Source organism: Bombus affinis, chromosome 2 (genome assembly GCF_024516045.1).
Source record: "Bombus affinis isolate iyBomAffi1 chromosome 2, iyBomAffi1.2, whole genome shotgun sequence".
Taxonomy (NCBI): Eukaryota; Metazoa; Arthropoda; class Insecta; order Hymenoptera; family Apidae; genus Bombus; species Bombus affinis.
Genome location: NC_066345.1, coordinates 1,463,679 through 1,477,161, shown reverse-complemented (window position 1 = coordinate 1,477,161; position 13,483 = coordinate 1,463,679). Strand labels below are relative to the sequence as shown.

The following is a 13,483-nucleotide window of genomic DNA, read 5'->3' as shown; positions in this document are numbered from 1 at the left end:
AATTGCTTTCCCGTAATAACTTAAAAGGGAAAGTTAAAAGTTAAAAGGGAATTAATGATGTCCTTGTAACAGATAGGTAGATCAGACAAATGAAAATACCAAATTTCAACTTCAAAAGTACATTTGGGAAATTATAGGTAAATGAAATTGATTAAAAATAATGATACCATCCTAGATAATTATGTTTATACAATGTATATCGTACACGTATGTATTAAGAGGGCAATGAAACAGAACCTACATATTTACCTACATATACATATACTATACGCTGTATAATTACGTGTACATCATGAAATCTTTTGATCCAGATAAATAGCGAATATTAGAGTATTAACTTATTCAGTATTGTATTCCGAAGAGAAGTAATAACGTTAAGGAAGAAATATTTTAAAGAAGAATAATTAGAAACTTATAAATATTGAATTATAATTGAAATAACATTCGATTAAACTTTTTGACTATACTTGATAATCCCATAAGGGTGCCGTTAGTCTATCAATATGTATACGTATATGTATGTATATTGTCAATATTTCAAGGTTCTCGACTAAAAGGATCAATATATATATATGTATATTGCCAATACAATATTGTCAATATTTGTTAACAAACCGCATTTTCCTTGAGAACCTTCTAATGTTGACGATATTATTGATTGCCTGACGGCACCCTAATAATCTCACAATCAGTATATTACATCTTAGATAAAATAAGATATTGAATAATGTAGGCTATTGCATTCAATAATACCTCGGTGTATTCGATTTCTATTATTTTCTTCTTAAAAGAAATAACTAACATCCTATCGCATCTCAATTCAGTGTTTTATCGAACTAATTTTTAATAATATTTAAATATTAAAATAAACTATATTTCTCTCTGTTAAGTATCAACATTTATTTTACTTCGTACTTTTTCAACATTATATCTGTATTATTGTAATGTAATACAAATTTATCGACAAATATACTATGGATAACTTGATCTTACAAGCAACTCCTTTCGTATAAAACAAACTTGGATATCGTGTTTCTCTCTTACGTGTATTTACATCGATGATGATTACTGTACATATATCGACATAAAGAGAATCATTTATACGTATGTATTTCCGGTTATCTTCTCCACCCACTCGTTCTCAAAATAAAATCAATTCAGAAACAAAATTAAGTGCAATTAAATGGGATCAGAGCTGTGTATCCTATATTTATCCCCTACCTAGTGAAAATAATCGTAACGTCTATAAATTGATTAACCATAGTGATTTATGACGAATAGACTAAAGGCACCTCAAAGTCCACAATATTTTATGTTTAGCACCTGTGTCGTTTCATTTTATACGAAGCTTCTTCATTTGGACAAAATCGTAAAAGTCTTCTCGCTTTTGTAAAACCGAATACATACATGTATATCGTTATTGTAAGTACATGCATCAATTCGATGCTATACGTATACATCTTGTCATATATTTTACGAAACATAAAAATCTTTCCCCGAAACAAAATAAGACTTGATTATTAACGAGTGTTTATAAAATATAAACTAATAGGTATAAACATTAAAGTGCTTTTTGTGAAAATAATTATTATTTATATATATGTATATCATATAGTGGCATATACATGATTATACATTATCTAAAACTATATATGAAAGTATTTAAATTTAAATGTTATTAATAAATCATGTTAATATAAGAACCTGTATTTTAAAAATAATTCAATAATGAAATGTAACATACCTCTTAAACAAACATCGCATCTTCATCCTTTTGTAGTTACTCTGCACCAAAGTTTTAAATTAGTCTAAATTATGATTACCTCAATGTGCACTTTCTATATTCGTAAATATTTCGTTCTTATAAATGCAAAAATGTAATCGTCGACACAATAAAGTACTTTCAGTGCAACAAAATCGCTATAATACATACAAGTGAGAAGACTTTTGCAATTATTTACAAATATCTAATAATTTATGACAGAATAAAGTAAGTATTTTGTTGTTATTTCAATTTGGTCCAATTTGAAAGACGACTATAGATTAAGTACGCCTTTAACAAGTTTTCCTTTAGTACGTGTAATAACATAAAGCATAGCAAAACGAATAATAATTTGTTTTCAGTTTCTGTTCGGTCCAATTACTATGTTGATAATATATACAGAGTAGTACAGAACATGCTGGACCCACTTCAAGAACCGATTACACATGTAAAAACAATGAAAAACATTCATATATATGTATGCTTCGTCTGTCTTTGTTTATAAGATAAAACGAATTTTGTAACCAGAGCAAATGTTGAAATACTAGATACAATACTAAATACAACAAATTGGAGAAAGCATCAGGAATCATTCAGAGTGTATTCAAATCCATGATAAGACGTCTACTGGCTTGCCTTGAAATGCAAGGTGCTGATCTTCAGCATCTTCTATAAAGGTAATTAGGTAACGCAAAATCAAAATAAAGTTCGTTCTATCTGATAAACAAAGACAGATAGTTAGTATGTCCGCACGGGTTTCTTTTTCTTTTAGGTGTACAATCAGCTCCCAAAGTGGCTCCCACATGTTCTGTAATACCCTGTATATAATATAGATTCTCAAAATTCTTCCATAAATAAAATTTATGGAAATTTAATTAGCGTGGGATCAATAGAATGTTTTGTAGTCATTCTTTTTATAATAATTACTATAAATTACTTTTTATATGCCTGTCAGTGGTATAGATACTTAGATACACTTACATAAATTAAAGCATGAAAAGAAATATAATGTTAATTACAAGTTATTCTATATATCTGTAAATAAAGTAATTTCATTTACGACTAATTGGAAAAGAACAAAATATTATAAAATCGATGGAATTATTTACTCCTTCTGACTTGTGTCTTTTATGTTTGTTACGTCTTTCTTATCTAAAATATTATTCTAATAAAATTATTTAAAGGAGTCATCAGTAAATAGAGTTTGAAAAACATTGTTGATGTATCTCTAAAGCATTAATAAAATACTGTTTGTAAAACGTAATATAAAAAACATGACTAAATGCTGCTGTAATTCAACACTAAAGAACTATTAGATGTTTTGTAATATTAAAATTTATTGTTATATATTATAATCGTGACTCGACATAGGTGCGTTGCAAAACAATTGAAATCGTTCAATATTAAACTTAAATAGGAATAGAACAAAGAAATCACCACATGACACAAGCATGTAAAAAATATTTTTAATGTTAGAGTCTGAGGATCTTAAAATCTGAGATTTTTTTGAAAACAAACTAGTACATTAATATTATGTGTATGAATTTAGCATATCATATAAATATATATATATATATAACTTAATGTGATATTCTTAATAATAACCGATGTGTAAATGTTACTAATATTATTATTCATAGTGCAATACATGTAAGATGATATCAAATAACTTAAAATTAAAGAAAATATTCGCAATATGTAGCTTTGAAATAATAACATAATCAGTACTGTACACACTGATATGTGAAAAATAAAAGAACGAAAAAGAATATAAAGGAATATTACAAAATAATATATTTTTTATCATAAACGGCAGACTCTTTATAGTGTAAAGTATTTTAAAGATAACATATACACAAACTACTCTAGATATTTCATAAAATATGATGTATTTGAAATTTTAAGTGTTTACTCGATAGATTTTGTTTCATAGGTATTACAACCAAAAACCAGACAATGCATTTAAAATTATTTAAAGTAACACTAGTAAAATATATTGCATAATATTGTTCTTTTTTATGTTTTACTGAAAAATAAAGTTTACAAATGAAAGTAGCGATCGAAAATTCTGCAGTATTCAACGATTAAATAGAATACTTCTTTGAATCTTAGAGAAAATTCAAAATTAAATAAAACAAAAGGATGCGCAAACATGATCATTGAATGATGCAGATGTTATGCTTGTAGCAATAATGATTGTAAAATTTGTTAAAGTAGAATGCTATTTTGTAGAAAATTTATTATTTTAATGAAAAGAATTTCTTTATCCTAGAAGAATATACAAATCATACGAACGTTTTTTTGTTTTCTACTGCTTTATCAGTACTAAGTGTAAACTGAAATTTTCCAAAAGTTAGTATCTATATAAATAATTTTTAATTTTAGACATAAATAAAGTTAAATAGGCCAATTATAATTTTTGTAGAACAGAATATATTAACTTATACGAATATTAATTTCTTACAACAGTTTATACTGTTAAATAATGTTCTGTATGCACAAATCTACACGGTCATTTACCGGTACTTTACCCAGGAAGGCAAGTTCTTTTTTGTATACATTTAACCGAGTGCGGAAAGTATATTATGATTTGTTGTTGCAACAGTTCGCTGTATCAATTGTTAATCATTAATTAAACTAAATATTATTTGTATGTATATGACACAGTAAGGCTACTTATAGATACATATCGAGCGTGTTATCCAAGCTCATCTTCGTCGAGTTTGTCGCATAAATAAAAATTCTTTAAATATAAAAAACTAGCGCTTAATATAGTTTCGCCGGCAATATATTACGAATTGGACTTACGTGACAGAGACATAAAAATACGCGTGTAATTTTGTTAATGTACAGCTTTTGGTAGAACGTTATATTTTTTTCATTTAATAACCACTACATAAGATATAGTTTCTCTTTTTATCATTAAAATGAATTTTAAGTAATTTACAAGTTAGAACAATCCTTTCCTTAGACCGGTTATCAAGTTTCACTCTTTAGTTTCTATCTGTTTAAACAAGGAAAGTAAAATTTTAAAGTAAATTAATATCTTCAACTTGTGGAGAATGTTCAATGCAACTATAAATAATTTACATTCTATCTTCTTTTCCAACTATTCCATATATACATATACACACGCACGTACGCACCCGCACATATACATATACACGTATGCACGCATATAAGCGCATGCAACTGTACATGCAGTATGTGCATATAAACATGCATAAAATCATACGCATACACACACCCACACACATAACATACGCGTAGCCCTCACACGCACATACGTACATACATTTATATGTACATATGTTTACAGTTCAGATAAGATTTGTTGCACAAATCCTCGAATAGAGCAATGTATTAATCTATGTACAATGTACGGCACTAACGTGTCGATCGAATTTCTGATCACAAATTTGTACAAATTTCTTTTGTACATATATCATATTGGTCAACTATTCTATAAATATTTATTTAATCTTCTTTTCACTCTCAACAGTATATGAGACGCTCAAGGATTTTATAGTAAAATAATTTTTGCCATTCAATTTTGGAAAGTGCTTTTAGACGATAATACTACTTTTACAGTTTCAATTTTCTTGCTAAGGCTAAGGCGTGTAGAATTGCATGGAAATGATGACGTAGCAAATTTTCAATTAGTAATAGTTCTAACTGGTCTTTGCGTAAAATGTAACAATTATTTCTACTTTGATGACGTCTGACATATTTTTATGATACTTCTTATTTTGGTAAGCGTCTCATATTTCTGTAAATTCGGATGTACAATATAAATGTATTATACCCAAATCAGTTAGAATCCACACACATAATATTATCGGCATATGAGCTCGACCGTGCGGACTGTTATGTCTAGTAAGCAGATTGTACTATAGCTTAAGATAATTTTCACCTTTTCACGTCGATACGACGGTATTTGTCGTTGTTGTCTGAGCCACTGTTGTCACTGTTATCAAACTTAATGTTGTGCCGAGAGTACTCTCCTCTGTCGTTGCTGTTGTGACAACGTCTTTTTCTATACACGCTCTTTTTGGCTCCTTATGTTCTTCGGATGAACTCGACTTTCTTTTGTGATTTGAACTCGATGAATGAGAACGACTCGATGCTGCATCATCCTTCGATGAACGACTGCTAGATGATCTTTTCTGTCCATCCCTTCCATGACTGTGGTGCCCGTCCCTCCTTTTTTCCAATTTCCTATCGCCATCTTTACTATCCGTTCGGTCGGTACTTTTACTAGAAATGTTACAATCTTTGGGCAGTGAGATAATTTTCAATGAATCTTCTTTGCTATTACTTTCTGCTGCTTTATTCTCCGATTTATTACACGAAGGGCTTCGATGATGATGTCTCTTGTGATCTCTGTCACGCCTATCTCGATCTCTTCTGTCTTTATGCCGCTGATTCCTAGAACTTTTATCATCTCTATGCTTTCTTCTAGATTCTGGGTATGCTGCATGCGCCTCGGGTGCTAATTTAGATGGATTTTCATCGCTGCTAACGTTCCTATTATTGTGCCTTTCGGTTTCTGTTAACGGAGACGTAGAGATTATTGAGGAAGAATTTGTTATTTTCGTAGTTGGTAATGAATTTTCTTCACATGTGTTACCACTAGTTAATATACAAACTTTTTCATTTTTTGATCTTTCCTTTGCTTCATCTTCAGCCGTTTCGATTAGCGCTTTTACTGCATTTTCAGTTGCACATTCCATTTTCGATGTGAATGCCAATGTAGTTTCTATCTCCAACAATTGACAATATAGTTCTATTTTTGTCTTATCATCCTTGTACTTCTGCTCGGCGATTTCAAAACTTTCCTTATGAATTTTTTCCAGAATTTCTTTGGAAGCTTCTGCAACACCGGTCCGTAAAGATTGACAGACTTCCTCTACGTCAGTCTTTGATTTATATATTGCAATTTCTAAAGCTTTGTCAACAACTTCTGTTGCGTAAGTTGTCGCTATTAACTGTCGTTGCGTTAACACAGTTGGCTCGAGAATAACGGTGTTACAATCAGAATTTTCATGTTCCAAACAAACATCTGGCGGGCACAATCGTCTCTTACCTTCTTTCGACGAAGATCCCGAAATATTGAATTTATTCGACGATTTAGATTCTGTGATATTTGAAATGCTTTCCTTATTCGATGTAGTATTAATGCTGGATCGACTGTGATGACTTCGATTATGATCTAATTTATGACTACTACAATCATATTTTTTCTTCTCCCCACAATGACTACTGCTACTGCTGCTGCTACTGCTGCTACTGCCACTACTGTGTGAATGATGACTGGATTTTTCATTAGATCGACGACGATCTTCGTGTCTCCTTTCAGATCTCTTATCATCTCTCTTTCCATTGTTTTGTTTTTGTTCTATTGTACTAGTTTTTGCAGGCTTATTGTTAAAAAGATCGGAACAATTATCATTATTCTCTATAGAATCTTTCCTCTTACTTGAAATGGAAGAATGTCTTGTATGGTCTCTGCTCTTACGATCTTCTTTACGTTTTCCATGATGATCTGATTTCTTTAAATTCCCTTGATATTCAGCAGCTCTTTCCTTTGCCTTTTTCTCTTCCAGCGAATCAACAGAATGTTTCTGTTCTACACGTTGACGATTTGTATTTTCTTTTTGTTCATCTCCTATATTCACAGTTTCCAGTGGCTTCTTCTCCTTTATACGGTGCTCGTTTCCAACACGTCCATGCCTAACACTTGAATTGTGTTGTGATTCTTGATAATACTGTTTTAATCTAACGTGCCATGCTATACTTGAAACTGCGGAAACCGTTCTAAACTGATGAATTATATTACGCGGTAAAAAGTAAATATCATTATCATACAAATTTATTCTAGCATAACGGATACCCTGTCTACGTAATTGATTTAATTTAGCGTCTTCAACCCATTGTACACATTGTGATATCGGTGGTTCATGGAGATCTAATTGTAATTTTTCGACTAGTTCAGGAAAATCGCCAGCATAAAAAGCTACAACATCTTTTGTAATTCTGTTATATTCCGATGGTTGTCCACCATGAACAGCTTTTAATATACCAACTGCTGCTGTTGTCATCCTATCTAATCCATGACCAACATGATCTGCATGTGCCTTGGTACGGTCTTCAAACATATATTCACGAGCTTCACTAAGGCGTGGCAAATACTGTAGATTTCGCAACTCATTAATGCCCGTTCTGCGCCGTTTATAAGGACTTTTATTTATATCGGCTGTTGGAACTAATTGTTCACCTGGTCTGATCCATAAAATTGGACCATCATTTGATTCTTCAGGAGTGTCCATCTTTACAATAGATAATGGACCCCAAGGCATAGTCTAAAATAAAAAGGTAAGGACTTAGTAAGTTATGTACGCAAACATAAATTCATCTTTCGTGGAAATATGCATTTCCTGTCTTTTCTTTTCTAACAAAATATTCTTTTTGAGGCTGTTTTATGATTGAATAATATCTATCAATGCTTCATTGAGAATTATTGTAAATAGTTCCTACTGCATTTAATCTATAATGTAAGTTAAATCATTCGGATTTCTAGCTTTTTTTTAAATGAAAATTTTATCTCTTGGCTTAATTGTATGTACATTTATATGATTTATTCTTTCTCCAATATAAGCTGAAATAAATAATTATTTTAATGTTTCCCTACAAATAAAGTATATTATTATGTTGATACATCAAAAGTTTTAGGATATTTTTAAATTTATATTATAATGTACAATATGAAAAGAAACAAACTAATATTTCAGAATCAAATATCCTATACTATGTATCTATAGCCTACGTTTAATAAAAATATGTATTATTAAATCGATAAAAATTTGTGAGCATGTACTAATATATATTGGGGATATTAGACATATTTAAAATTTTATATTTTTTTAAAGTTGAAACAAAATACTTGATCAAAATTGCCAACCAATTATAGAATATTAAATGTTCTTGTACTGTCTTACATACATCTAGTAAAGAATCAAAAATTGCTTCTTCTACCAATTTATACCAGGTATGTAAATATGAAACCGGAATTTTTGTATAGAAAATACACGTTTATTCTATGAAAATGATTAAAAATATTTTATTCGAAGTATTGCCCATCGCTAGCTATACATTTTTCCCACCTGTCTGGCAATTGGTGGATGCCACGCCAAAAAAACTGTCGCTCTTTTGAGGCAAACCAGTCATCAAGGCATTTTCGTACATTCTCGTAAAAAGTGAGGTGCTGGTCAGAAAGTGCGTGTCCCATCGATGCAAATAAATAGTAATCGGACGGAGCCAAGTCTGGTGAGTAAGCCGCGTGCGAAAGTATTTCCCAACTGAACGCTTCAATCGTTTCCTTGACCGGTTTTGCTGTATGCGATGGTGCATTATCATGAAGGAAAATTACTTTGTGTTGCCTTTTTTGATATTATGGTCGTTTTTCACGCAAAGCTTGATTCAAATCGGTCATTTGGTGTCAACGCTATTACAAACTATGCTGTTGTATGAAACTTGTATTGTTCTGAGTCGAAAATGTTTGTGAGATGTCAACAAAGACTTTTGACATCAATGACGCGGTTTAGTGATAACTACATTATCAGCTAGGGCCATCTATAGGCAAATTCCGGTTTCATACTTACAGGCCTGATAAATTCACAGATAATGACCAATACTTTTAAAGAAAAATTAAAATAATCAATAAATGTTTTCATCTTTGTATCATTTACTTATTTATAACTATCTATAATACAGATCACAGATTACCAATATAATCATATATCAGAAATATATCAGTATACTCGTAATTGCTGTACAGATTGTTGTAAAATAATTATAATATCAATATTATACAACATAACCTTATATAGAATAGCATAAGAACAAAATTAATAATTTTATATTTGAAACCATGTTTTCCAAAAACTACATATGTAAACAACAAAAAAAATATATTCTATTTCTTTAGTAAATCTAATTATTTATTTCGTTTAAAATATGAAACCAATACTTACCAATTTTAAAAATGTATTCTCTTCTAATTTCTGTAGAAGATCTGGGAAATATCCGCCAACTTCTTCATGAACAGTTCCTACAAGACTTATTTGGTGGAGAGGCCCATATCTAACAGTACCATTACTATAAGCTTTACACACTTGTTCTTTGTACTGTACCATAGTTGTAGTTTCTATATCACTGCTTCTCCCTAATACACCATTTTTAACAGTCAATGTAGGATAATTATCTGCCATGTAATCCAAGAGATCAGGAAGATATGCTGCAGCATTGTGCACTATTCCCATAACATGATACGCATTACCATTTTCATCCTCTCCAAAAACTACCTATAATATTGAATTTTTCTATTTACATTTTGTTACATTATATAATGTACAACTTATATTAGTTCATATTCTCTGCATCATCTAAAATCAATTTTAATAGACCATATTAACCAATCATATGTTATTTTAAAATAATTATAACACATTGAAGTAATATTAAAATGCAATTATTTTAGACAATTATATTGATTTATATTAGCAATTTTCAATTATTATTAATATAACTTTTTAACTCATACATGTGCATACAGAACATTATTTAACAGTATAAACTGTTGTAAGAAATTAATATTCGTATAAGTTAATATATTCTGTTCTACAAAAATTATAATTGGCCTATTTAACTTTATTTATGTCTAAAATTAAAAATTATTTATATAGATACTAACTTTTGGAAAATTTCAGTTTACACTTAGTACTGATAAAGCAGTAGAAAACAAAAGAACGTTCGTATGATTTGTATATTCTTCTAGGATAAAGAAATTCTTTTCATTAAAATAATAAATTTTCTACAAAATAGCATTCTACTTTAACAAATTTTACAATCATTATTGCTACAAGCATAACATCTGCATCATTCAATGATCATGTTTGCGCATCCTTTTGTTTTACTTAATTTTGAATTTTCTCTAAGATTCAAAGAAGTATTCTATTTAATCGTTGAATACTGCAGAATTTTCGATCGCTACTTTCATTTGCAAACTTTATTTTCCAGTAAAACATAAAAAAGAACAATATTATGCAATACATTTTACTAGTGTTACTTTAAATAATTTTAAATGCATTGTCTGGTTTTTGGTTGTAATACCTATGAAACAAAATCTATCGAGTAAACACTTAAAATTTCAAATAACTATTTATATTTACATACTTTAAAATATTCTTGAGCTAATTCCTCTAGTTGCTCATGAGATAGTGTATCAATTTCATCTTGATACATATGCACAACCGTTGCACCACCATTAGGATAAGTCTCTATATGAATGAATTTCTTGTACTTTAGGCCTTCTAATAACTCACTTTTAACTGGTGTATTGGGAAGCATTTTATAATTTTTTGTTTGCAAATTTAACCTGAGATTTTCATTTGTAGATTTTGAAAATGGATGAGACATTGGCTTACTGCTCAATGAAACTATACTACGATCTCGTTTACATTGTACCCCAATATTTGCTCGTTTTATTTTACTACGTTTATAGCATCGTGAGCAATAACGTCGTTCACTATGTTCTTTATTTCTTCTCTCTCTTGAAGATGAGTATGATTTAGAATGGGAACTCGAAGAAGTAGTGCCAATACAATTTACTGATTTATCATGAGACAATGCAGCATCTGTTCGACCAACTATTGTTGTAGCTAAGCTATCACCAGTCCAATCTGATTTAATTATGCCTAATTGCTCTTGAGAATCTGTCAACTCTGTTTTTACTTCAATAAGCTCCAATTTTACATCCCTGTGAATTGTATCCATCTCATTATCTGTTTTTTCTTCATCGATCGATTTTATTTGTGTAACAGGAACTTCTTCAACTTTCTCCAATTGTCCACAAAATGAGTAAGAAAGATTTTTACAAACTTTAGCAGTTAAATTACTTCTGTTCTCCGAGTCATACTTTGCTGTATCCATTACAACAGTGGAGGTCATAATTGGCGATGTCATACTACTAGGAAGTGTTGTATTTGGACTGTTTGGGCTATCAGAAACTCTTGGAGGATAGTCTGGACTTCTTGGGCTACTGATCACTTCACCATTACTTTGAGGGCTTTCCCCTAACTGAGGTGTATTACCATGTTCAAAATTTACACATCCTTCTAATTTTGTTGACAATGTGTGTAGTCCACCAGATACTGTTGCATCTTTACTACATGCTAAGTCAACCTAATAAATAATTATAGATTCTGATTAATAACAACTCAAAAAGCTTTGTTATTTATTACTTCCATATAAATTTCATGAATATAAACAAATATACATACATGAATAGCATGCTGAATTGGTTCAATTAAAGTTTTTACTAATTCATTGTTGCAATGATCTGAATTCCCTATAATACACACATATACATAATATTTATTTTATAATATAAACAATCTTTTAACCTGATTAATAATTTAATACATTTATGTTTATCTTTTATGTAGAAAAATAAATGTTTTGTTTTCATAAAGTATAATAAAAATATATTTTATGTCATACAACAAAAATATATTTCTAGTATCTAATACTTATTAATAAATATTATTAAAACAATTACAGTTATATATAAATATTTACTCTTTTTTTTATACTGTCGTAATAACCTATTAAAATAACTATAAACAATAGTTTCATTGACATAAATATCAACACAATTTTTACATCACACGACCCTTTTTAGTATATCAATTTTTTAAATCAAATCAATATATCAGTTCAGGTATTCGTATAACATCAAATAAAGTTAAATATGATATTACCGTCTGGTTGTTCAGAAATACAGGTACCAGTATCCAGATCATTCCTTTGATTGGACATACTGTGCGATTCCAAGGAAGGCGTACGTAATTCAGTATTAATGGGAATTTTAAAACTAATACGTTCCTCCACATCACCAGAAGAGCTCATGAAATTCACGTTTCTTCGTAATTCGTTCCCTTCCGTGTTTGTATTAAACGATGACGCTGTAGAGAAAATCGTGGGCGTCCTAATTGAATGTAGAGCGAAATCGTCCGAAAATTCGTTTGTCTCTTTGGTAACACTATTCCACGTTGTTCTCGACACTTTTACACTGTTTGTTTCCGCTTGTAATGGGTCAAATACTTGCTGAATCGTATTATTTACATCACATCGTTCGTTTGACACGATACTTGCACCAGTTTCGGATGCCATCTTGGTTCTCTGAGCGACGTCCTGAACATAACGATACTACGCAACATTTGATTGGATACTTCTTAGCCGCCTTTTGAATAGACCTTATTCTATTCGTCTGAAATCGGATAAAGAGTAGGGGTAAGACCAGTAGATATAGAGGTACTATGAACATTTTTATTCATTGGAATCTTCGATCCCCAATCTTATTTTCTCTGTGATTTTTTGATTATAAAGAACTATATATTGCTCATAATTCTCACTTACATTGTATAATAATCAAGCATTTGAATATAAAATACTGCCTGCATTTTGAAATAATTCACGTTTGTTATGAATATATGGTCTTACCTGCAAGTTAAAAATCATTTTTATATTTAAATAACTTAAATTTTATCAAGTTATAATTTTGTTGTTTTTCATCTAAACCGATAATTATTTTCTTTAAAGATTGGTATAAATTTTGAAATAAGACGTAGGAATATCGATAATATGTTGTATTATATGATA

At 30.0% G+C, this 13,483-nt stretch overlaps 1 protein-coding gene across 1 annotated transcript; it reads right to left on the bottom strand.

Annotated features, from left to right (window-relative positions):
• Positions 1 to 1,027: 1,027 nt before the first annotated feature.
• On the bottom strand, positions 1,028 to 13,030 carry LOC126925431 (uncharacterized). Its single transcript, XM_050740963.1, has 5 exons — positions 12,583 to 13,030; positions 12,103 to 12,170; positions 10,997 to 12,004; positions 9,796 to 10,125; positions 1,028 to 8,124 (listed from the first exon to the last, which is right to left on the bottom strand). The coding sequence occupies exons 1-5, from the start codon at positions 12,992 to 12,994 to the stop codon at positions 5,680 to 5,682; spliced, it is 4,263 nt and encodes a 1,420-aa protein (XP_050596920.1). The 5' UTR covers positions 12,995 to 13,030; the 3' UTR covers positions 1,028 to 5,679.
• Between the last annotated feature and the right edge of the window lie 453 nt (positions 13,031 to 13,483).

Coding starts and splice junctions, on each gene's coding strand:
- LOC126925431 (XM_050740963.1), bottom strand. CDS start 12,994: ATGGCATCCGAAACTGGTGCAAGTATCGTGTCAAACGAACGATGTGAT. Junction 10,126..10,996: donor TAGCTCAAGAATATTTTAAA/GTATGTAAATAT, acceptor TCAATATTATAG/GTAGTTTTTGGAGAGGATGA. Junction 8,125..9,795: donor AGAATACATTTTTAAAATTG/GTAAGTATTGGT, acceptor TTTTTATTTTAG/ACTATGCCTTGGGGTCCATT.